We start from the raw sequence: 25,086 nt of genomic DNA on the forward strand, positions 1-25,086 counted from the left end.
TTGATATGAATGATTTGTGAGATTCCAACATAGCAATGCTTTTCAATTGATACCGTTCTTTTAATTTAAGATTATCCACTTTAGGAAATGGCTGGCACAAGAGGTAAAATGCACACAAGGTAATTTATGCTAGCAATCAACTTGCAATTACAAAGGAAATTAAACCATGACTTTAAACTACCTAACTCCTCCCTCAGGCCAACTAGCTATTTTGTAAACAGAAGCAAGGGGAACCCAATCCCATTACGAAGAATTATGGCCACTGTTGGGGTGACAACACAAAAGCCTGGAAGCCTGAACTATAAGTTCCAGACAGGCCTTTGGTATCTCTTGAAGTGTTCTGGTCTGAGAAAAAAATGAGTTCCCTAGTGAGCTATCTGCCGGTTGCTGAACATTAAAATTGCTTTCAGAGCTTGAGATTTTGGTTAGGACATGTCCGATTTGGACTTCTGGGTGAGGGACGTTCTCATTTAGCCTCAGTGCTGGGAACCGGTGCCGTGCCTTACTCCTCTCTTCTCAGTGTGTCTGGGGTGCAGCTGAAGGAGGTTGAAGCTGTCTTTTAATTTTGCTAAAATTCACTTTGGGACTAAGTAAGTTAGTGACTCAGTTATTTCACAAAGGCGTGAACCTTTCTCTTTTTGGAGGCACCATTCCACGATGTGCTAATTCCACCCCCAGATTGCGTATAGTAGCTGGTGGCTAAGGAAGTGTTGAATACCTAATAATATTTTTTGTCCTTCTTTGTCAGCCTGAAGGAAATATGAATAGATGCAGTTATTAAGATATTAAAGGAAGTTGCTTAAAACATTCTCTCCTCTGTGGGGACTTGAGGATTAGAGAGGTGTTTCCAGACAGTGCTCTGAATAATTTAGTTAGATAGTTTGCCCTTAGAGATCAGAACCAAATGAACCTTGAAATAGACCCTCTGGCTGTTATTTCCTAATTGGCCTGATATGAAGACACTCCCAGATCAGGCAGGCTGACATATTTAATTACTTATAATGCAATACTAGTAGTAATAGCGTAGCTGTGATGGTCTAAGATTCAAGAAATTTCAAGCTCATAAGAAAGGCAATATTTTTTATTAGATTGATCTATGGAAGGAAGAAGTGCACAAGCTTTCAGGCACAAGGTCACTTCATTAGGTCATCAGAAAAATTGATCAATAAATTTGACCTTCAGTTTTGTGAAGGAACAGCTCTTCTTGGAGTTCATTGTATCAGTTTTGTTTTTTTTTATTGCCTGCTGGAAACACAATTTCACTTTGCAAACAGCCTCATTACTATCCGTTTGCAGAGTGATTACTGAGAGCTTTTTGTTCATTTCTTTAAAACTATATAGTTTAGAAACACAAGGTCTGATCAAGATGCAAGACAAGATACGGCAAAGAGATGTTATGCCAAAAACTTCTCTGTTTTTTCCAGATACGTGGGCAGTCTAATAAAGGTATTGCCTCTTCCTACAAATCTTATGACTTTATGCTATTATTTTTGTTACAGAGCTACTGAAAATGCTCAGCAATCACCCTACAAATTGCTAATAATGAGGTAATTTGCAAAATGATATTGTATTTTCAGTAGGAAAATAAAACCATAAGTAGTGAATTCTAAGGAGAGCATCTTTTTGAATTAACTGAAGCTCAAATTTATTGAACCTTTTGTGGAAAAAAAGGAGTTGTAGGATGATTCAGAGCTGGAATAAAGAAACAACGCTATGGTGAAACACACATAGGAACTTCTATGCTCAGACATGTTATGCAGCTCTGTTATAGTATTTGGCATATCTGACACAATCACAGAATCACAAAATCACAGAATGACAGGTGTTGGAAGGGACCTCTGGAGATCATCTAGTCCAACCCCCTGCCAGAGCAGGTTCACCCAGAGCAGGTTGCACAGGAACGCGTCCAGGCAGGTTTTGAATGTCTCCAGAGACAGTGACTCCACCACGTCTCTGGGCAGCCTGTGCCAGGGCTCTGCCACCCTCAGGGTAAAGAAGTTCCTCCTCATGTTTAGGTGGAACATCCTATGCTCAAGTTTGCACCCGTTACCTCTTGTCCTGTCACTGGGCACCACTGAAGAGAGCCTGGCCCCATCCTCCTGACACCCACCCTTTAAGTACTTATAAGTGTTGATAAGACCCCCCTCAGTCGTCTTTTTTCCAGACTAAAAAGACCCAAATCCCTCAGTCTTTCTTCATAAGAGAGGTGTTCCAGTCCCCTAATCATCTTGGTATCCAGTGATGTCAGTGGAAGACAAAGACTTGGAGTTCAGCTGGAAATGTAAATGTTTCAGATATCTTATGGTGTGAGACACAATTTGTGAATGTAATATGTGCATGAAAAAGTTGCCTATATTTCTTTATCTTAACTTAATTAGGGTGTCTACATTGGGAGTGTAGTTTTCTTCAAGAGCTCCTGTAGTCGGTGGAGAGAAATGGACACATCCAAGGGTGGGCTCTGGCTAAACCGAGTTGCCGTCAGAAAAATGGGTATGTCAAAGAGGATATGAAAGCTGGCTGGCTTGAATTTTCACCACTGATGGAGAAATCATCTAACTAGTGCTTTCAGTAAGGCCCACCACATGTATTAGTTGTGATTCATGTAGAGGTTTGAGTCTGCATTTTCTTTTTACTTATTTCCATGTAAGAATGTGATGGCTAGAAATGCACATCTACTAAGATGACAGGTGAAGTCAGTATTCAATAGAGTATATCTCATGAATGAAAAAATGCTGAGTCAGCCAATTTAGGGGTGAAAGTGGGCTACCCACCACAACAAATTTCAGCAAAAAGATGGTGAGATAAAGGATAAGGACTCCTGGCTTTTAAGGTGATTCATGTGTATCACACACCAGCTACAAAGGTAACACGTCACCTCTTGCAGCACCGTCAGCGTTCATTGGTGCGCATCATCCTACAACATGCAAGCTGCATGTCCTATTAACACTTGCAAGTTCTTCTGCTCTCAGGAAGAAAAGATAAAGCTGAGAGCACAGAATCATTTTTGCTAATGTTTTGCTCCACTGAATCAGTTCAGCAACAGCAATCACTGGACCTCAGGGGGAAAATGTAAAAAGGAAATGTTGATTTATTTGCCTGTTTAATGGTGGAAGCAGAGACACATTGATAGGCTTAGCCTGATAAAGTGTTTCAGAGATCTAGAAAGGACATTAACAGCACTGCCTCAAACCTTCATCTGACTTGAGGTATTTTCTTCTCTAAAGAGCCTTTAAAGATGGGATTTTTATTCTTTCAGTTATTGGACCATTAAGTAGCCATTAGCTATTTATTCAAATAGATGTGCAAACGTAATAGAGAAAGTTTAACAAACTTTTTCAGCGCATTTTTATCAGTTCCCAATAGCAGCTTCATACGGTGTCTTATTTGCCACTGTCTGGTGGAGATCGGTCCCACCAAGCTGACATCAAGATCTTGGAGCAGTGATCAGCTGCTCCATCCATCAGGGCCATAGATAAATACCAGAGGAAAACTCTACTTTCAGGGAAATTATAGGTAAAAATTATTTGTAGGGGCACGTGATGTATAGTTATTTATGCCACAGGAACAGACTTGGAAGGGACCTCAAGAGTACAACCTTATGCTGTTACAGGCAAGTATGTCATTGCTGCTTAGACTAAAAGAGTCTAGTAAACCCATCCCATACACTTCTGCATATGATCAAGCATTTTCTAGTGTTTTGTAGCAAATGTAATACCTACTGTAAAAGACAAAGAGCCACAGAGAAAGTGTTCCCACAGGAAGAGAGTGGGAGAGTTCTGTAGCAGAAGCTCAGGAAGATGCTTGAGGCTCCAGAGCTACATACAAACAAACTGCTACTGATCACTGCAGAAATTCAACCTTGGCAACAAGGGAAGATTGTTTTTAGGGCACAATCAATGGAAAGATGAACATGTATACAGTCTATGCAAAACATCCTACGGACGGTGAAAAGATTAAAGAGATAACAAGAAGCCACAAGGACAGTAACAGCCCCTGCAAGAAAAGGAACAAAGGGAAAACTGAGAGAAGAATCATTCTGGGACTGTCCCCTGGTTATGGATGCTGCAACTCATCAGCATTTAAACACCGGGAGCTTCTCCCTCCCCGTCGGTAGAAAAAGATTGCCGCTTTTTGATTTGCTGTTTGTTTTTTTTTTGCAAAAACATACATCAAGTAATATTTTTTACTGCAGAATCGGGTTAATTAAATTCAAATTTTGAAGAACAATGAGACAGTGCTCTTGTGAGTATGTGTGTATGTGTGTGCAAGTGTGCGTGTGTGTGCATGCCTGTGTGTGTGTTTTCTGATCCAACCCTCCTGTATGACTGTGTGGTTGATAGAATCATAGAATCATAGAATCATTTAGATTGGAAAAGACCCTTGGGATCATCGAGTCCAACCATCATCTCCACTCTACAAAGTTCTCCCTTACACCATATCCCCCAACACCACATCTAAACGAGTCTTAAACGCATCCAGGGATGGTGACTCCACCACCTCCCTGGGCAGCCTATTCCAGTGTCTGACCACTCTTTCTGGGAAGAATTTTTTCCTAATGTCCAGCCTAAACCTACCCTGCTGCAGCTTGAACCCATTCCCTCTTGTTTTATCGCTAATTACCTGTGAGAAGAGACCAGCACTAACCTCTCTACAATGTCCTTTCAAGTAGTTGTAGAGAGTGATGAGGTCTCCCCTCAGCCTCCTCTTCCTCAAACTAAACAGTCCCAGCTCCTTCAATCGCTCCTCATAAGATTTATTCTCCAGGCCCTTCACCATCTTCGTTGCCCTCCTCTGCACTCGCTCCAGCACCTCGATATCTCTCTCGGATGGAGGTGCCCAGAACTGGACACAATACTCAAGGTGTGGCCTCACCAGTGCTGAGTACAGGGGGACAATCACCTCCCTCCTTCCACTATTTCTAATACAAGCCAGGATGCCATTGGCCCTCTTGGCCACCTGGGCACACTGCTGGCTCATGTTCAGCCGCTCGTCAATTAGAAGCCCCAGGTGCTCTTCCGCCAGGCAGCTCTCCAGCCACACTTCCCCAAGCCTGTAGCAATGCATGGGGTTGTTGTGGCCCAAGATACTGAGTCATGGAGTCAAACTGATGTCAGACGCAGCCATTAGGAATCGTGGTCCACCCTGAAAGTCCATACGATCTCAGCTGCAGAGGCACACGGGAGTTCTGTGGCACGTACACTCTGTGTGAGGGCTTTGTTCAAGGCTGTGCTTTGCGCAGCTTTCCTACACTAATAGTTTCCCTATTTCCACTAATCACAGTACAGCTCCTCCCCTGGCCAAAACTACAGTGTTTTCTTAGCTGAGCCACATATTTCAGCCACAGAAGTGGTAAATATTTCATACATACAAAGGAATTGCTGCATTAGCTTATTCTGTTGTTCATCTAATTGTCTGGAATGTGTGTATAGCAGCAAATAGAAAAACGTACTGCATGAAACCCATATTGAATTTAGGAGCAATTGCACATACACATTTAGAAAGTGCATGTCTCTCAGCCTTCAGAAGTACTCTTGAATTTCTTCTGTAGGAAAAGTGCTAGATATGTATGTGCCATTAGTCTAGAAGGGTTGAGATGATTCACATATTGGCAAGTAGAAAGATGGGCTTGTAACAAGCGAAGCAAAACTGTCGGAGATGAAAGATCGATGCAAGACTGAGGAGGCAGGAGCCTTCAGAGTGTGAGGTACATTAACCTCTGCTTTCTGTTTTCTGGGTGTTTGCAACCACCATTCCCATCACCGTTGCTTTTGGCTCTATGCTGTTCTTCCCATGCACTAAGGAGATGGTGAGTTTTGGTGTGGAGACCCTACAAGCCAACTTAAATATCTTGGTAATTATTTTATGATTTACGTGCCTTAAGTTTAAGAACTTATATTTGGAGATATCATCATTCTGTCTTAGTGCATCCCAATAGTGAGCAGGTGAGTTGATGTTGATCTGCTCCACGGCTGGGGCAAGGGGTGAGAAAGCAAATCAGAGGACACTCCTGTGCCTGAGCCATGCTGGGATTCTGTGGACGTTTTTGTTAGAAATTTCTCTGCTTCTGATACCCTTGTGCATGTCTATGTGTGTTCTTCTCCCCGCCTTGAAGAATTTTAGTATTCTTTGTGTTCGCTGGTTATATCCTCAGACAAAATACACTTTCATGGCAGGAAGGAGGAAACAAAAGGAAATGACTCACCCAGATAACAGCAATGAAATATTTTTTTACATTATATTCTGTATCTGCTAACAAAATAGCCATAAATATTGCAGTGATGCCAAAGCAGACATTCTCTGAGATGCTTTTAGAGGTGTTTAAAAATGTGGTTCTAACAGATGAGGAAATGAAAGAACACATTTGTCTGCCAGGTCCATCCAGTTTGCGGTTGATGGGAATTGTGTAGAAGGTCAGTTTGCGAAGAGTACTCATACATAAAAGGTGTTTCTGCCCAAGGACAGTGCAGAGCTGCTTGCTTTTTGAGTTATCTTTTAGAAGGTAGGTGTGATCTACTGTCCTGGGTAATTTTTTTTTTTTTTTTTTTGGTAAAAATACTCCCTAACATTTGCATGAATAAGAAAGTTACATTTGTGATAGGATCTGCAAATCCTCTCAGGCATTGCTCTGAAACTTTTGCCCTAAGTACTGCTTTTGATTCATGAGACCATTTACACAAAGGTTGTGAATATTTGGGAAAAATGTCTGTTAGTGCAAAAATTTACACAAGGAGTGTTCTGAGATTGGGTCGAGTTCCTTTCTCCCTTTGAGACAGAGAAACAAGACTGTCACCGAGCAGGTTCTTTCTGCACTGGGAGTCAGAAATGGGCAGAGACAAGCTTGAAAGGAGTAGTTCAGGCTTTGCAGAAAGCTGAAATAGATTCTGATGCTCATCTGGGCTGCAGTTTATCAAGTACAAATACAGCAGTCAGCTTGTGACAGGTTTGCCTGGAAATGTGCTACGTGGGAGCGATGTAGGATTCGGACCAAGATCCATGTCTCGTTCGCAGCACCAGGCTGGGCTGAAGGTTAGTGTCATGTTAATGCCGCTGTACTGGTTTGGTACCAGATCCCATTTAGTCAGCGTTAGCCTGGGAATACCTTTGCACTGTGCTCTATTGAGTGAAGCAAATGTCTTCCAGGAATGTGGTGATATTAAGGTTATTTCAGGAGAAAAGATACTTTTCTGCAGGTTATGCTTTCAGTTCTACCTTTCTAGTATAATTGTTAGCTGCCAACAAAAGTAGAGGTTTGGTAAAATATAATGTAGTGTTTAGTCATCTTTGGGATTAGGCAACTGGGTTTGTGACTTTCTGTAATTTTCTTCATCACCTTTTGAAAACTTCATTTTCTCTGGGACTCACTGGAAGTCCAGGACACACCCGTATTCCTCAAAAGAGTAATTTATTTTCCCAAAGTGTCATGCTGGCCCTGTGTGCCCCAAAGCAATCTCCTCATGTCCTTGTCCTCATCGTTGTTAACACTGCCGTGGTCATGTTCTGAGCACAGCCTCTTGCCTTTTTCAGCCCCTAAAGTAGCACCTCGGCATGTGAGTGAGACAAACTGAGATAACTTCTGGAACTGCTAAAGTGCTCTTCCATAGGAGGCAATAGAGCAGAACCTGGCCCTCCCATTGGCTTTTCAGAGCCAAATTAGATGCTAAAATGTAAGGGGTAGGAATCCTGAACCAAACTCTTTTCTCTTGTGTCTTGTTCATCTGGGTCACAAGGAGAAAGAAGCAGACGTGACATCTTTTCATTTACGCTTGGATGCCTCTCACAGGTAAATCTGCATGAAGAATAATAATATAACCCCATGGCATGTCCTGTGTTGTCCTCCCATGGTAGAAACCAGTGGGACTGGGAAACTCAGCATCCACGGTTGGGGGACAAAAAGGCTGAACGACTATTTCTGCTCCTCTGAGGACTTTGACTGTGCAGGCCCCTGGTGTTTGGGATTCACATAACATTTGCCAGTGATACAAAAGATGAAATAATAACTATTATAAAACAAGCAGCAGGCAAACACAGAAGTCCGTGATTTAGAGAAATTAGGTTACCGAGCCTTCTGTCTCTCAAATATGTGATCTGAAAGAAAATCATTGCTCGGTTTTCCAGTCATGTGTTTCTCCCATAAACACAGCGTGTTTAATCTCATCCTCATCTACACACCTGCACAGGCGCTGCACTGTCTAGAGATGTATAAGATGCCTGAAGGCTACATTATTAATATGACCAAAGCAGGTGATTATAAATTACATACAAGGCACAGACTACTTTTTCATAGTTCAGCTGAAGTGGTGGATTGGATAAATATTCAAGCAGAGGAAGCTGAGGTGGAAAACTATTTGCTATGTTAGGGATGTCAAAGCACCTTCACCTACATACACTGCTATGGCAAGTTTGGGGCCATGGCTGGTCTGTGATTTTTGCAGACTTTCCAGGAATGGCACCCAGCTGGGTGAAGGCCAAGGACAACATACTTCCAGAGTCTTCCTGAGGACTATGAGGAAAAGTTGCTGTGGCTCTGTGTCCTGCATTTCTCATCTTTTTGTCTATGGGAGCTCAGCGCCCAGGTCAAACAGGTGACAGCAGGCAGTGGTGGCAGTGGTGGCAGCAGGCAGAAGTACCTTGTACCTGAGTCAGCCAGGAAACAATGGTCCAGCACACCTCGGTGTCTGCTGATGGAGCTTATCTCAAGAGGTAAGAGAACAATTCAACCTCTGCTCCTGCTCACTCAGGCCAATTACTGTTAATTAGTACCAGATGAAAACATGAGAAAGAAGCATTTTATGATCATCTCTGGCTAGACAGCAGACACCATTAACAGGTAGGTCACTGACCTGCCACCATGGTGAGAAAAGTATTAATGAAACTTTTAGTTGGAAGTTGTACCCCAGAGATGACAATGTCTGTGTCCTGCTGCCAGCCCAAGTATCCAGCTTACATGGTGCACTCTGTGACACACAACGCATCCAGGGTGCAGATCAGATTGTTTGCCATCATGATACCTCAAACCGAAACTAGGGGGTGGAAAGGTTCTATAGTGTTTTAATTTCAGCCAGTTTACATCTATAAAGCCCTGAGCAACTTGGTCTGATCTCTCAGCTGATCCTGCTTGCAGCAGGAGGTTGGACTAGAGACCTCATGAGGGTCCTTCCAACCTGTTTATTCTTTAACTTTATGATTCTATATATTATGAATCTATATTATACGCAATCAAATATACATGTGTATGAAAATATGCATGTACATTAATATATTAATATACACACATATTAAAAGCTTCAGGAAGGGCTAAGAAGAAATTTCTGCCCAGGAACCTCTTGGAGGGGTAAATTTATCCAAAGGAAAGGAACTGCAGACCCACATAAACAACTAGGTCTGCAAAGAAGCTGGAGGAAGCAGAAAGTAAATGGTGGTCGTCAGAAAGACCAGGCTGTCAAAATCCCACTACAGCTGTGTGTATATCAGTGTAACTCTAGTATAGAGAGAAATATGGGAAAATACTGTGCAGGTTCAACTGTTTGTCTGCTCTGAAATAGCAAGTCTCAAGCGTGTTTTCAGAGACTGTCCCTTAGCTGCTTTCAAGGTTTTAAATGCCATGACACATTTGCGGCCCCAGGAAAAAAAGCAGTATTTTTTCCTATAAATCCTAGACATCTTTTTCATGTATATTTTTAATGAATATCTTGGGGAATTCACTTTCTATTTTCTTGGTTTTATTGGCTACAAATCCATCATGAATTGCACTTTTAAAAATTTATGATTAACAAGGTATTAGATGCCTCCTGGCTATGAAATTTTTACCTCCAGCTGAAAAAGATGTTCTGATTTATTTTACAAATAAGCATCACAAGGAAGGCCAGCAGGACCTTATAGCTGACTCTTTGAGTGCCAGACCTTATAGCTGACTCTTTGAGTGCCGGAGATGAAGGGGATCTCGCCTGATGAGCAGGAGCTCATCAGGTGAGATGACGGAGTAGAAGGCCCATTTGCTGCAGACCCTGGGGTACAAGATCTAGCTTTAGCCACTGATGGGTACTCCCTGGCCTTTGAAGTTTCCTCATCCCTAGTCTGCTTGTGTTGACTTGGGCAGAGTGGTGAGGAAGAAAAGAAAGAAAAAACTACACACAAACTTAGGACCAGGCAGGAATTCTTTCCCAGGAAGAAATTCTTTACTGTGAGGGTGGTGAGACACTGGCCCAGGTTGCCCAGAGAGGCTGTGGCTGCCCCATCCCTGGAGGTGTTCAAGGCCAGGCTGGATGGGGCTTTGAGCAGCCTGGTCTAGTGGGAGGTGTCCCTGCCCATGGCAGGGGGGTGGAACTGGATGATCTTTAAGGTCCCTTCCAACCCAAACCATTCTGTGATTCTGTGATTCTGTGAATAAAGGTTTTGTCATAAAGTCCAGTGGATGAAAGGGGACAAATCAGACCTGACTTGCAACCCTTTTGGCATTTTGAGTAGTCATTCTGGGTGAGCCACAGGAGAGGATTTTGCCCAGTATAAGCTAGGTTTGATGATGTATGTTTTGCTGTAGAAGAGTTGGGTTTCTGAACATAATACAGGGAGGAACACAACAGTGACTCTTGTGGCTGTGGAGGAAGAAAGGTATAGGAAAGAACACTGACTGCTATAAACATGTGTTGCCTAAAATTTTTAATGATCTGTTTTCCAGGGCTACTACTCTAGCTAAATTCCTCCTACTGTTTACTGTGGAGATTTAGGAAGCTGCAGAATACAGGTGGACATGCATACCTCCCTAAATCCAGCCTCCCTCTGCCCATACGCTCCCACGCCAGACTCAGGACAGTTAGTCCTGCAATACAGCCAGCCCTGATAACTGTGCAGTGGGAAAAGCTGGAGCCCCGTCCCACGCCCTTGGGTGATAAGGCTGTCATCCTGCACAGACAGCTCAGCAGCCCTGGGCCAGGTGGAGGTTGAACGTCATTGCTACCCTTCTTCACCCCTGGCCAAGCTGGAACCCAACGCCCTGGAGGAGCAGCGACACCAGGTACCAACCTGTGGGGCACAGCTGTGCAGGATGCTGCCACTTCATCCCAAATGATGGACTTTCAGACTTCACTTTCACTCCCTTTCACACTGCCCATTCTAATGTTGACCGTCCTGGCACACGTCAAATGTCGTGAGGCTCGCAATAGCACTGCGGGCAATGAAAACTCTGCTTTTCTGTGTCATCCTGGTGGCTTAAAGACACTTAAAACAGTTAGTAGCACTGGCCCCTCCATCCCTCTGAGGGCAGGGGGCTTCTGGATGTGTGGAGCTCTGCCTTGTGTTGGGCTTCATCCCTGGATTCAAAGGCCTCCCAAGAGTCCTCTCCACATGCTGCCCTCCACCAAGCAATGGCTGGGTGCTGGCGAGAAGTTTAGTTTACTCTGTGCGCTCTCCCATGGAGCATTTTACTTTTGTTCAGCACTTCTTTGTGGTTCTGCTAATACAAGCTAACAGCCTTTTGAACCAGCATCTCCTTATCAGCAGAAGAGCATCACGATTCAGAAAACCAAGCGCTGCACTTGTGCCCTCACAAGAGAACAGAGAGGATGGGAATATCAAGCAGATGAACCAGCCTATATCTCTTTGAAAGGCCGAACAAGCACTGAGATGGAGTGAGTGTGTTTATCTAGGGGCTGGGCTTTGCATTCTCAGATCCTGCTGCTGGAAGTGGGAATCAGGCATAGGCGCCACTTTTCTCCCTTACTGAAAAGATTCAAGATATCACGACATTTGTCATATACGTCTTACTGGCTTGCAAGAAAATTATGTGCTTGGTGTATCTCACAGACAACAAGGAGTGAAATCTCACCCTGCCTTCATGCCACACTGGAGTTCTATGGAGTCATTTCAATTTAATGAAAAAGGAGAAATAAGTAGTACCCCGGAGATGTTAATGAAATACCTGTCACACAGCATGCCAGCAGCAGTGGCAGCAGAAGAGTGCACAAATCCTGACCAGTCCTTTACTCCAACCCTGCTGATCCCTGAGTATTTCCCTACAGATCCCATTATTGCTGTGCCTGAGAGTCTCACTTCAGGCTTTCAGCTAAATGGCGAGTGAGAGTCTTAGCTGCTCTATGCTCCATCTGTAGTCAATAGCAAGAGATCTAGGGGCAAATCATATCCCACGTGGGCTACCTCACACGGGCTGAACCACGCTCTGTAAGTGCTGATCCCCTCCATTAACTGTAATCAGAGACTAACCAAAACTAATTCAAGTGCGTGGGGTAAATGCCTGAAATTGCACAGTCCCACACCAGCTGCATAAATGCACCTTGTCGTTTACTCGGACTGGTGTGTTTGAAATGCACCATCACCAGTTCCTGGAAACTGGGAGAATACATTCAGGGCCATTTGTCAGGTTTCTTTCACAGCAAGCTGAAGGTTTATGCATGCAGAGCTCATCTATTTGTATCTCTGCCTTTCAGCAGAGGAGGCGTTGCTTAAATAGCTGTTTGTGTGCGTGAATATGGTTATAATTGTTCTGTTTCTTGCCTGCTTCCTTTCGGTGGGTGTGGATCCCTACCTAGGCTAAAGAAGAGAGAAAATTCACAACCTGCCTTGGTTGCGGTGTACCTGGTGGGCTGGTAGCTTCCATGCCATCCTCCCTCCCCATCCTGGGGATACGTTCTCACATTTGAAGCTGGAAATATGAGACCATCGCTGATCAAATGTACCCTGCTGCAGGATCCTGACCTTGTATTAACAACACACCCAGAGAATTTCTTGAACCAGAAAAGAGCAAAGGTGAATTCTTGGTCCCATAGAAATCAATGACAAGGCTTGTATGTATTAAAATTTCACACCTTTCTGAAAAGAAGGCGGCATGGGAGATTTGCTGTTTCTCTCACTACATAAAAATCTCTCATCTGCTTAAAAAATCGCTGACATTAAAACATGGGTTCACGTTATAATGGAAGAACTGATAACAAAGAAAGAGGAGATGAGCAAATCATACTGTAAACTAGTAACAGTATACACTGAACAAAGCCATCGGAAAAGAACTCGACAGTGTTTTTAATGTTTCAAATTGGAAATGAAAATTAACTGTAAATAAAGCTCTTCAGAGTTTCAAAGATTTCCATGTTGAATTTAAAACCAATAAATTTGGTTCAAAAAAGAGCCTTCTGTTCTCAGAATTGCAAAATGACAGGCTTTGAATTAATTTTCTTGGTTGGTTTTTTTTTGTTTTGGTTTTTTTTTTTCTTTTTCCAGCTTGAACATCTTCAACTTCCCATATATAAAAAGTATAAAAGATGTTTCAATCAAAATGAAAATGAATTTTTCTGTCTGTATGTAAATGAAAATTTTCCTGGAGCTTTGTTAAAAAAAAATCGTGGTTATTTTGACCACGTGTCTAAATGCTGAGAGGAAAAATGTTTGGGTGCTTAAAAAATCTTTACACGATACAAAGATGATTAGGAATCATGTACCGGAACCAAGATTGTTTAGTGACAGACTAAAGCTGGACTCTAACAAAAGTGCACGCATTTCAGCCCGTAAAAATATCTGGAATGTCATAAAAAGTTTCAAAATAGTTGAAGCTTAAATTACTGAACTGCCTACTCGTTTGGGCAGGCTGTTACTGTCCAGAAGCGTCTCCCTGGCAGGGACAGAAGCACATTGCACACCATTGCCATCCCTCGTGGTCAGTCTGCCAGGACCCAGCTTCTGGGAAGCGCTGGGCTCCTAAAACCTTTTGATTTCAACAATTTGAAGACATTCTGGTATCTCTAAGGATAAATGTAGGCAAATGGGGAAATACTTTCTGCGTATTAAGTACTGTGTGGAGGAGAGGAGAAATGATGGTTCTTATTTTCCACAGGCTTAAAGCCTAAAAAGTTGATTCAGTCTGTCTTGTGCTGTTGACTGTAACACATGAAATTAATAAAGGAATCAAATACAATTACAGCATGACATATGATATATATACATTGCCTATGCATCTGTACATGTCATGATATGTGACTATCCGTACTGACGTGGCAGTCTTTAGGAAGAGACCAAACAGCATGATGGGCACAAGCATCATGTCACTCAGGCCGGGCATGTTGCTTCAGCTGCATTGCATGCAATGCTCAGATGAAGGTTTTGAAGCTTCTCAACTTCCAGCAGCTCTCGTCGAGAGCATTATTTTTTTCTTTATAACCAAACCACTATTACCAGAGCATGCCCAAGCTCCTGGGTCCTCCTGAATCACTTCCTGGTGGACGAGTTAAGATGTAGGACGTAACCGGTCCCATCTGCCCCTCCTTGATTTCCTTGGAAAAGGAATCCAGGCATGTCGGCTGCAGGAGACCCTGATGTGCTCTAAACAAGTCGTCTATCAGGATGCTGGGAAACCAGGGGTCCTAAGGAGCTCTGCAGCATGCGCTGGGAGGTATGTCTACATGCACCCAAGAAAGTGGGGTGCTTGACTACACCAGCCATACCCCACTCGGAGTGAGAGAAGCTCTAGGGATGTAGTCGGTCGTATCTAGAGACGGTTTGAATCAATGCTGAGAAGACCTCTGAAGGAGGGAAAAGTTCAATCTCCGATCTGACAGTTTCACATAGTTTCCAGTGTTATTTATGTTACGCCATTACTGAGGGTCTCTTGGGACTGAGCATATTCTCTCACATACGTATTTATCCTTCAATTCCTCTTGGAACTAGTTCTCATACAAAGCACAGCATGATGTTTCCTTACTATCAACTCAGTCAGCTGAGAATATCAGTTTAATAATACATAGAAATGCAAGCTCAACCTAGATGCTTCAGAAGAAATTTAGACATGTAACAAGAAAAAGACGTGATGCTCTACACTTTACTCGTTTCCCCTGTAGATCTATTTAGCCTTGCTACGGTGTAATATTAATAACAAACCTAAGCTCAGCCATATGTGATGGCAAAACCAAAGAGATGTCATGTGCTGCGCAGCCAGCTCCCATGAAGTTCACTTATATCATTGCCAGATCATCCATTCTCTCTCCACAAGCCTCCCGCACATGTTTAATCTACCTTTTTATAGTTTGTTATCAAGCCTAAAGATCTGTAACATAGGTAATAGCACTATCCCACATATTGAAATATTTTATACTGATCTGGTTCTATGGCAGGAATTATTGCTTTACTGTTGCAGGGACATTAGCCATTGACCAGGGTCCAGCTATTATGTAAATTCATAAAAATAAACAAGAAAGAGAAGGCCAAGTCTTGGCATAGGCATGGCAGGCTGCTGCCTAGTGTAGCAGGTGGTGAAATGACCATTGGCCCCCAGAGATGCCCAGCTGAAGCCAAACTGGCTGTGAATGAAGTGGAAGTTGGTGTGTGGAGGTAGGTAACATTTCCAAGACCAGCTGTTGCCACCCTCCACCTCTTCCTTCTGATGGAAAAAGGGGGAACATCAAGCTTGGATTTTTTAGGGTTCTTACCACGTTCCCTGTCCCTCTTCTTCTTCCTCCCCTGCTGTGACAGGAGCTGCCTTGCTTGGGCACTATCTTGGTCTGAACATTGATGATAGGTGCTACTGGGAAATCATCTGGCTCTTACTATGACTGATGAACATTTCATTAATTACAGTGACATTCTGTATGTACCAAAAGAGAAGTTATTACCTGTAAAGTTTACTTTCAGGAGATAATCCTTGTACAGCTTCCTGCCATCCAGATGCTTCATGGCATCACAGAGTTTGGTGGTGTTTGGACACAGAGTCCGCTGCATTTTATGCAAGGCATGGGCCATTGCATACACGGCATTGACAACAAACATGATCTTGGATTCTTGCTCGTAGTTGGAACTGTTGATGGTGAAGTGCTTGTCACAAGCCTTTTTATGTGGTTTTCGGTTCTGGAGATTGCACTGGAATTTTTGCTCCCAGAAGTCCTTGAACCAGGGGTTGCGTCTGTTATTGTAAGGGCTGAGGCTTTGGAAATACTTGTCAAACTCTTTCACTGGATGGGAAGCAAGTTCCAAGGTTATTGCCCCAGAAGCAATGTGCTCATTTCCTTTCACAATACTCTCTTGTGCTCCCCATCCATCGCTGGCAATCCAGGTAAAGGAAACGTTGAAGCGGTTGGCAGCTGCAATGAGCTCCCGAGAGTCATCGCCTCGCATGAAGAGCACCACCACTCTGGCGTTTGGTTTCTGGAGCAGCTCTCTGATCACGCCATCATAGGACTTCCTGATGTTGGACCGGCCCACTTTCTCGGAGGTGGCGATGCAGATGTTGCGGAGGCGAGCTTCCTGCTCAAAGGCTTCAATCCCTGTCTCCCCGTAATCTCCTTCTGAAGCAACTGTTGACACATAAGTCCAGTTGAAGTACCGTAAGATTTCAGCCATGGCTTTCGCTTGGTAGAAGTCAGGGGGCACCGTCCGCGCGAAATAGTCATAGCGGGATTTGTCGCTCAGCTTGGCACTGGTGGAGGCATAGCTTATCTGAGGGATCTGGAAGAGTCTGAGCAAATTAGCCACCTAGAGAGAAGGGGGAGAACACAGATTTTTAAAGGGTGGAATTTATAAAACTGAACAGAAAAGTCTAGGGAAAGGCATAAACATTGTTTTTTAATAGGAGGTGTTCTGACAATCACAGATTAAGGGTGGTGATAGAGGATGTTGATAACATATGCTGTTGAGAACAGTGCACTGTACATACGCAGAATAGCTGTTCTGCTGCCCAGTTAATTCCCAGGGTCCTACTGGGACTGTAACGGACCTTTTATTTCTGCCAAACTGGGTGTTTAAACAGAGAATTTAACACAAATGGACAATACTCTTCAGTCTCAGCCTGTGCTCCTTACCAAGCATGGGGACTTGCATGCCTTTCCTCTTTGTAGTGTGATTCACCTTCTCCAAAACTCATTGTATTTGATAACCAAAGGTAATAATAAGACATACATTTCTCTTTTATGCAAATATCACAGCTATAAATGTACAGGCCTTTCATAGAAATTTCTGACCCCACTTATTCAAGCTCTGAGGCCCCACCTCTCCCACTTTTTACTTTTAAACTCTTTTTTCTGAGCTGTTCTGACTGCAGTCCTCCTGAGACGGCATATTTGTTGCATGTTAGTCGTCCTTGAGTGCTGCACAATGTCATGTTGACCTATAGTTTTTCACAAATAATAAAAACTTTTAATAATCTCTAATTGCCCTTCTTGTGTGATTTATATTGTCCAGAGTCCCATTTTTTGTGGTTATTTTTTTCACATGTTGCTATGTCCCTTGCTTAAATATTCCCAAATCTACTCTGTTACTCTTGTAGAAGTGTAGCTCCTGGTAATATCTGGAAAGATATGAAGAAAGGTTATGGCATTTTTTTCCTGTGATTGCTTCTTAAATGGCAAAGGGAAGACTTTGGAGTTCTGCTCTTGGTGAGTGGAAGTTGTGTCCAGTAAATTAAATTTAAAGCTGCTCTTTGAGTACAGCCTGACAAAACCATATGAAAAGCAATAGTGTACTTGAGATTCCTAAGGGAAACTTATTAAAAATTGACCAATCAACTAATTTTCCACATTTTCCCCAAATGTTTCTCTGACCACCGACTGCGTCTGGGAGAGTTCAAAGGCAAAGGACTCTTTTGAAAAAAAAATGGGCAAATTTTACAGGCTCAGATGTCAATAGCAAAATAGAATTTTATTGCTTTTCGGCAACCCTTGTCTCTGGGGATTTTACAGATTTAGATTCTCTCTTTTCTTTAACGTAGACACTGGACCAGGGTCTCTCTGTGGCTTGTCTCCCAGTGTAAACTGGTGTAATCTCCTGTCTGGGACAGACTGCTGCCTAACCATATGTCCACAGTGCCTTTCACAACCACCTGGGCCATCTGAAACAGGGGACTTGAGGAGACCCGTGTCCTACTGTCCCTCTGCGGCACCAGGGAAGAGCAGGTGGGGTGCCCTGGCATCTCAGCTGTACCTGGGGAGCTGAAGCACGTCTTCATAAAATAAATCCCTCACAGTAGTTTATTTTAGTTTAAACCAAAATAAAGCCTCTTCTACCTTGCTTGGAAGGAGTATCCTGACAGGGAGCTTTGGTTAATGCCCTGTGGTTTTGTCGATGGTTGTAGGCACATGGCTGGGAAGTGCTGCGGCTGAACAGATTACCGTCCCTCAGGAAAGAGACGATGAGTTCTTAACCACCGTGCTAGGTGGTAACGTGCATTAAACTGCCTTATACTGGAAATGCGGGATTTAATTTCCGTTGTGGTGATTTAAACGAACAGCTCCAAAGCAACGAGGTGGGCTGAGCGGCTTGTTTTGTTACCACGGCACAATGGATGCTTTGCGCATTGTGGCTTTGTAACTTTTGATTACATGCCCACATATCCACATGGTTTGGTTCACATGTCCTCACGCAAAAACAGCACTTTGGTTTGGTAATAAGAATGTCCTCCCTATAGCTATTCCGGAACATTTCTCGCAGAACGGTGTGGGCTGGAATTGCTATTCTTATCTCAGTTTATTCTAGCAGGAATTATTTTATTTGAGCTAAACCATAATAAGGATATGCACTTATAACATTCTGCATTTCCCAATTGTCTAAAAAATAAGTCCATTTTCTAGCTAAAACAGTGCTATTCAGGGTGTAGTCAAGCCTTCAGCTCACAGAATGATATTCCTAACAAATATAGCAGTTTTTCTATTGTGTTTGTTGTTTTTTTTTTCTTTTAGTCTAAGCAGAAAAAGTATCCGTATGGGGGGAAGCAGAACTACATCCCCATTTTACAAGGATGCCCCGAGCCTTGGAGGTCACTACACTTCTAGTGTCACTACAATTCTGCTTTCTGCGCTGTAGGGAGAAGAAAGCTTTCCTCTGGTAATGCTGTTTGCTGCTAACGCTCTGCACTGCAAAGCTGTCCAGATGGTAGGTTTTTCATAGACCAAAAATCAAAAAATATGAAAAAGTCTGATTAATTATAGAGGATAGTGACCCAGTCGTCCCTAAGAACTGTGACTGATCATGGAGCTCAGTGAAGTTGTATCTGTTCTATGTCCAGTTCTGGGCTCCCCGGTTCAAGAAGGACAGGGAATTGCTGGAGAGGCGACAGCAAAGGGCTACCAAGATGACTAGGGGACTGGAACACCTCTCTTATGAAGAAAGGCTGATGGACTTGGGTCTTTTTAGTCTGGAAAAAAGGTGACTGAGGGGGGATCTTATCAACACTTATAAATACTTAAAGGGTGGGTGTCAGGAGGATGGGGCCAGGCTCTTTTCAGTGGTGCCTGGCAACAGGACAAGAGGTAATGGGTACAATCTTGAGCATAGGAAGTTCCACCTAAACATGAGGAGGAACTTCTTTACTTTGAGGGTGGCAGAGCCCTGGCACAGGCTGCCCAGAGACGTGGTGGAGTCTCTGTCTCTGGAGACATTCAAACCCCGCCTGGACGCGTTCCTGTGCAGCCTGCTCTGGGTGACCCTGCAGGGGTCTGGCAGGGGGTTGGACTAGAGAATCTCCAGAGGTCCCTTCCAACACTATGATTCTATGATTCTATGATTAATTCAGATCAGGACACTCTTCTGGAAATTCTGAAGTTGAGGATTTTCTGGAATATTGTGACATCTTGATTTTAGGGACTCATTGTTCAAAAGAGCTCAGGTCTCAGGTACTTAGCTGATGCAGCCAGTTTCAGAACTGCCTTCAGGTCCCTTTTTCCAGCCATTTCCATGCTGATCTGAACATCTGGTTATGAAAATCAGATCCTGATTAAATGAGTAACAAGATAAGGGCAGACGTAACAGGTTCTGGAGGGGAGCTGATAGCTAAGGTTATGTCCACTCTGCAGTGTCTCAGTGTAGTAGAGGACAGTGCAATGTGAACCAGCATTATGTGCACCGAGACTGAACCACCTGAGGCACTCCTACACCATAGAATCATAGAATCATTCAGGTTGGAAGGGACCTTTAAGATCAACAAGTCCAACCATGAGCCTAACACAGCCAAAACCATCACTAAACCTTGTCCCTCACCACCACACCTACACATCTTTAAAATACCTCCGGGGATGGTGATTCCACCCCTTCCCTGGGCAGCCTATCCCAATGCTTGACAACACTTTCGGTGAAGAAATTTTTCCTAACATCCAATCTAAACCTCCCCTGGCATAGCTTGGGGCCATTTCCTCTTGTCCTATTGCTTGCTGCCTTGGGATGTGTGGTACAGCTTCAAAATTGCATTGTAGATCCAGCTTTTGCTAAGTGAAATAATCTATTCTGGCAAAGCTCCAGGCAGCAATTTAATCAAGCCATGGTGCATGCAATTAGAGCCTGAAATCCATATGTTGGCACTTAAGTAGCAGTAGTAGCCTGTTTTTTTTGCTGTCAAAACCAGTGGGTTTTGCAGATGCTTAGCACCTTTGAAAATAGGGCTGGATGTTCTGTTGCTGCAACCCAAAAACAACCACTTTGCACAGCTTGCTGTGAACAAAACGTGTCGATATAGTCAGCCTCCAGCATGATGGGAAAACTTTATTTGCCCTCACGCTGCTGGGTTTATTAGCTGTAGCCACTGTCCTGTGCTAAAGTGTCCTCTTCCCAAGCAAACCTGGCTCTCACCCAGCTGCTTGGATGGGGCATCATCCGTAAGGAGCTGCCCAACACGAGCATGGCAGAAAGGCCGGTGTGAGCCGTGTCCCTCCTTAGGGACAGGCTGCACCAGCAAATCCTGCAAATGGAGTGTCCAAGGCAGTGCCAGTGGAGACTGATGTCCCTCTCGTGGTGCTAGAGCCACATCTGTCACTTCTCTGTGCATGAGGGACATTACAAATGCCTGTGGGAAATTGCCAATCTAGTTTAAAACACTGAAAATGGCTTCCTAATACCTTCCTGCAAGGAGCAGTGAATTAGACACAGCTATCAAACATGTGAATCTGGTTTCTGAGTGTATTTCTGGCCATTCAATACTGCTGATGACAGATGGGGTCAGGTAGGTAACAGCTGTATGCGTCACAAACTCATATATGGATATATTGAATCCCATCAAACATTTTGCCCATCTTTGTAGGACTTTCTTTGCTGGCAGTAGGATTTATTCTGATGATTTTGGTTAAAATTTCCCTTCTTAACAACCCAGAGTCTGTTACATGGGTTGTTTGAATGTGTACAGGGCTGAGGGGCACAGGAAACCCTTTGGAAAAGAAAAGTCTCAAAAGTGTTAGAACAGATAGGTTTCCTTCAGCACAATACACAAGTGTGTATCACACATCTGTTGGGCAGAGGCCCCTTGTTAGATGACGGTGCTCCTTGCACTTCTAAAATTTTACCACGCGAGAACATGGCACTTAACACGGCTTAATGAATCTAATTTCACAGAGCTCCTTTGAGACAGGCAGGAGCTCCTGTGGCTGTTTTGAACAGACAGTAAATTAGGCTGCTGAGCAGAATAGGACTGAGGTACAGGAGGTTTGTCTCCACCGAGAAACTGGAGAAATCCCCGTCTCTCTGAACTGCAATCTGTCCTCACGCAGATTCAGTCGCAGCCTTCGGTCTCCTGAGAAAGCCTTTCTGTTCCTGAGGGTAAGTTGCTTGTCCGGATTCCCTCAGCAAGACCACGGCAAAGCCATGTCCCAAGGATTTCCTAATGCCTAGATCATTGCTATACACATATATACACAGGGGCTGAGCCCTTGCTTTGAAGAAAAAGGCTCTGATGCCAGTGTATGTTATATCTGGTTCCTAAGTGATGGTAAGCTACAGTGTGGGCTTTTTGTTATTATCTGGGCAGTTGCAGGTCAAACAACAGCTAGAGCATTTGTTCCAATAAATATTTTTTATTTTTTGCTTATTTTAATTTTTCAAATATTTTGCAAAAATATTTTGCCAAATTTTGGGCAGAAAGTGTCATTTTAGAAAGACAGGAAAGAAACACTGGTTCTGAATGGGCTGGAGTGTGGGTGTGTGATAAGTGGTGGGCATAAGCCTAATGCAAAGAATAAATGATGTACCTCTCTAGTCAACTGCCTGCACTGGCCTGTACACCCTCCCCACACTCCCAGCTCCTGGCTTGTACATCTTATGTCAAGTTAGAACCTCCCTTCTTTCAACTTATAACCATTTTCTTCTGTCCGCTTGTCATGCATCTCAGTAAAGACTTTGCTTTCTTAAGAATGGTCCTGTACATACTGAAAAGCTGATATCAAGTTCCCCCCAAACCTTTTCTTCTCTGGGCTAAACACACCCAATCCCTCAATCTCTTTGTGTAGGGTATGTGCTCCAGACTGTCCTTACCACAGTCATCTTTGTATTTATTAAATCTTTTTTTTTATTGGAGGACCCAAAGCTGGACATAGATGTGGTCCAAGGAGAATAGAATAAATAGAAATAAATAGAATAAATAGAAATAATGATTTCCATCTATCTACTGGCTATGTTTCTGTAGATACAGCCCAGCTTGTTGTGAGCCTACAGTGCTGCCAGATTGCATCATTGGCAATAAATATGAACAACACTGAAGACATGGGCTCCACCGTAACTTTCTCTGTCCTCTTGGGATTCAGTAGGCTCAAAGGCATGGCTCTCACCTTGAGGACAGTGTGACTGAGCTTGGGCACTGCTGACATACTCACATAGTTTGGGAGTATTTGGGAGCGGGAGATCTCAGCGTTGCATATGCAGCTCCTCAGCTCGGACCTAAGAAAAAACCACTCCAAACTCTGATTTGTTTTCAAATGGAAATTAGAAGCTTAAGTTCCTTACTGGTTCCAGAACTGGCATACCTTTATCAGTCTGGAACTTCCTCTTTCCATAGCCCATTTTTAAACTGTGGGTGTCATGTCTGGGATATCATAGTAAGCGTTATGGAAGACAGTCTCTACACAGGGGCTATGTTAGCACCTGCAAGAGAAAATGCCCATGTGGCTTCAGCTGAACTTCAAGGTCTGGCCTCAGGAATGTATCGGCAAAGCCAACATCCCAGTCCTTTTAATCGTGAAAGGTCAGTTGCAAGGAACTAAGCCAGAAGCAGTGAAGTTATTTAGGAGTTCCAGCCTGGCTTGTACTCCTGTGTAATCTTCTGGAACATTGCAGGACTGAAGCAGGGGTTTCCATTAGCTTCCTCTCTCTTTGGATATTTAGTAGTTAGTGAGTGTTGCTCCTTAACAAAATTCTTTCCAAAAGGTAACTCAGGAAAAAAAAAAATCATTACCAAACAAACAAAAATGTCTGGCTTTTTTTGTTAGCAGGAGGAGGGGAGATGACAACATTGTTTTTAGCCTTTTTCTTCTCCTGAAAATGTTGTCAATGAAGCTGAGAAAAATATAGCTAAATATTTGCAGCAGACTCAATAGCTGTCACATTCAAAGGAGCAGTGTTTGAACAGTGAAATAATTGCATCTGCGAAATGAACATCAGAAATAGGGAATACTGTCAGAATAACATCTAGAATCTCTGCAGAGGACCCGGGAATCTCTTTTCATATGCGTGTCCTGTGTAATAAAAATAAGCCAAGAAGGACATGCAGAGAAATATTGTACTCGGAGAGAAGAATTGTTGGAAATCTTTTTTTTTCTTTTTTCCTGCAGGGGATAGCAGAGTGAGCTGTCGGATAAGCACCCTGCCTCCATACAGCATTAACCGTTGAAGTGAAGTAAGCTAAGCACTAAGTTGGCACAATGAGAAGAGCTCTGTGCAGAAGACCTGGCTTTGGACAAGGAGTGTAACTTTTCTCTGAGACTTGGTAAACCTGACTGTGAGTGACTCATGACGCATTTACACATGATGGGAAAAGGGACTAAATCTGGGGGTGATGGTTGTAAAAGCATGAAATGGCTTCTGGAGTTAAAAGTGCTATTTGATAACTATTGCTATTTGAGACTTATTAACTGATGCATAAGTCCTAGTCAGAAGGGACAGAACGAGTGTGGGTGATGCCAAGATGGCCCTAATTAGTTCCTATTTTTGGCCTCTTTCTCTTGTAGTTCCATCCTTTCCCACTTTTTACATGGTAGAGCTCCTTCCTTCTTACCTGTGTTCTCATGGGTTACTTACCCATCCCTGTAAAATCATATAATTTCCCCCTGGTAAAAGGAGAAAATGCTCACACCAAAGAAAAAAAATAATCCCAAACCCAAATCAGAAAGTCTGCAAAGGAATCAGTTACCTTGGGATTTTCAAAGAAGCCAGCCAGAGGGAGGTACTCACATTCCTTTGAAATCTCTAGGAAAGACATGTCCAGTGCTGTTTGGGCACTATGAACATCTCAACCTAGTGGCTGTTCAGTTTCTGAATGTGGAATAGAAACAGAGAGAGGAACAAAGAGCAAGGATTTGTCTGAGTGGTAGCGGAGGGAGAGGAAGAACAGAGAGAAAAGAGGGAAAGAGTTTAAAGGAGGCACCAGGAAGTCAGCAAGCGTGTGTGTAGCTTAAACGCTAGTGGTAGGTGGTCTGTCTCACAGAATAGATCTTTTAATGAGGATGTGGTTTAGCTTTACAAGGACAAAATCACCAGAGTCTGTCATTGCACAGTTGATTGCAAAGCTCCTCTATAAGCACGTCTTAAATGCCACGCATGGTCTGTGGTCGCCGGTGAACCCCTACAGGGGTCCCCGTGAAGCCCCCCACATGTTTCTCCTGCCCATACCTGCATTGGGTCCATGCACAGGGAGACAGAGCCCCATATGCTATGGGAGATTATTTTGCATACAGTTTTTCTAAGGATCTTGCTCTATTTTCTGTGGTTATGGAAGTCACGAGCTGATAAGACTGTGGTCGGAAGATGGTTTGTTCTTGGAGGAAGGAAATGGAGGTGATTAGCTTTCAGGCTCCATGAGCCATTGGCAGACTTGTGTGGCTGAGGAGAAACGACAGCCAGGAAAAGATTGCCAGTAAATGAGTACATATTCCGAATTTCATGCCAGATGGTCGCTACCTTAGGAGAGAGACTTTAGCTTTTGTGATAGCAGTAATGTACCTTTAAACCTTCTCCATTGGCTTTGTTACAGTTTACTTGAGATCCAGCAAGGAATTAAAGAGAAGACATCTGGGTGCTGGTTTCTATTCTGCCATATTTTTGGGATGCGGCTCTAATTTGGGAATAACTTTCATGACCGTTTTCTGGAGGTCTTGTGGGTTGGTAACATAAAGGAAATTTCACACAGGGCTA

At 43.4% G+C, this 25,086-nt stretch overlaps 1 protein-coding gene across 4 annotated transcripts in view; it reads right to left on the bottom strand.

Moving 5' to 3' along the window:
* GRM3 (glutamate metabotropic receptor 3) overlaps positions 1-25,086 on the bottom strand; it is a 115,907-nt gene that overhangs the window by 22,584 nt on the left and 68,237 nt on the right. For all 4 annotated transcript variants that reach the window (XM_074573345.1, XM_074573348.1, XM_074573346.1 and 1 more), the window contains exon 3: positions 15,609-16,464. In XM_074573345.1, the coding sequence (XP_074429446.1) occupies positions 15,609-16,464 (856 nt within the window). The remainder of the gene's footprint in view (positions 1-15,608; positions 16,465-25,086) is intronic.

This window comes from Larus michahellis, chromosome 1, assembly GCF_964199755.1.
Source record: "Larus michahellis chromosome 1, bLarMic1.1, whole genome shotgun sequence".
In the NCBI taxonomy this organism is placed as follows: Eukaryota; Metazoa; Chordata; class Aves; order Charadriiformes; family Laridae; genus Larus; species Larus michahellis.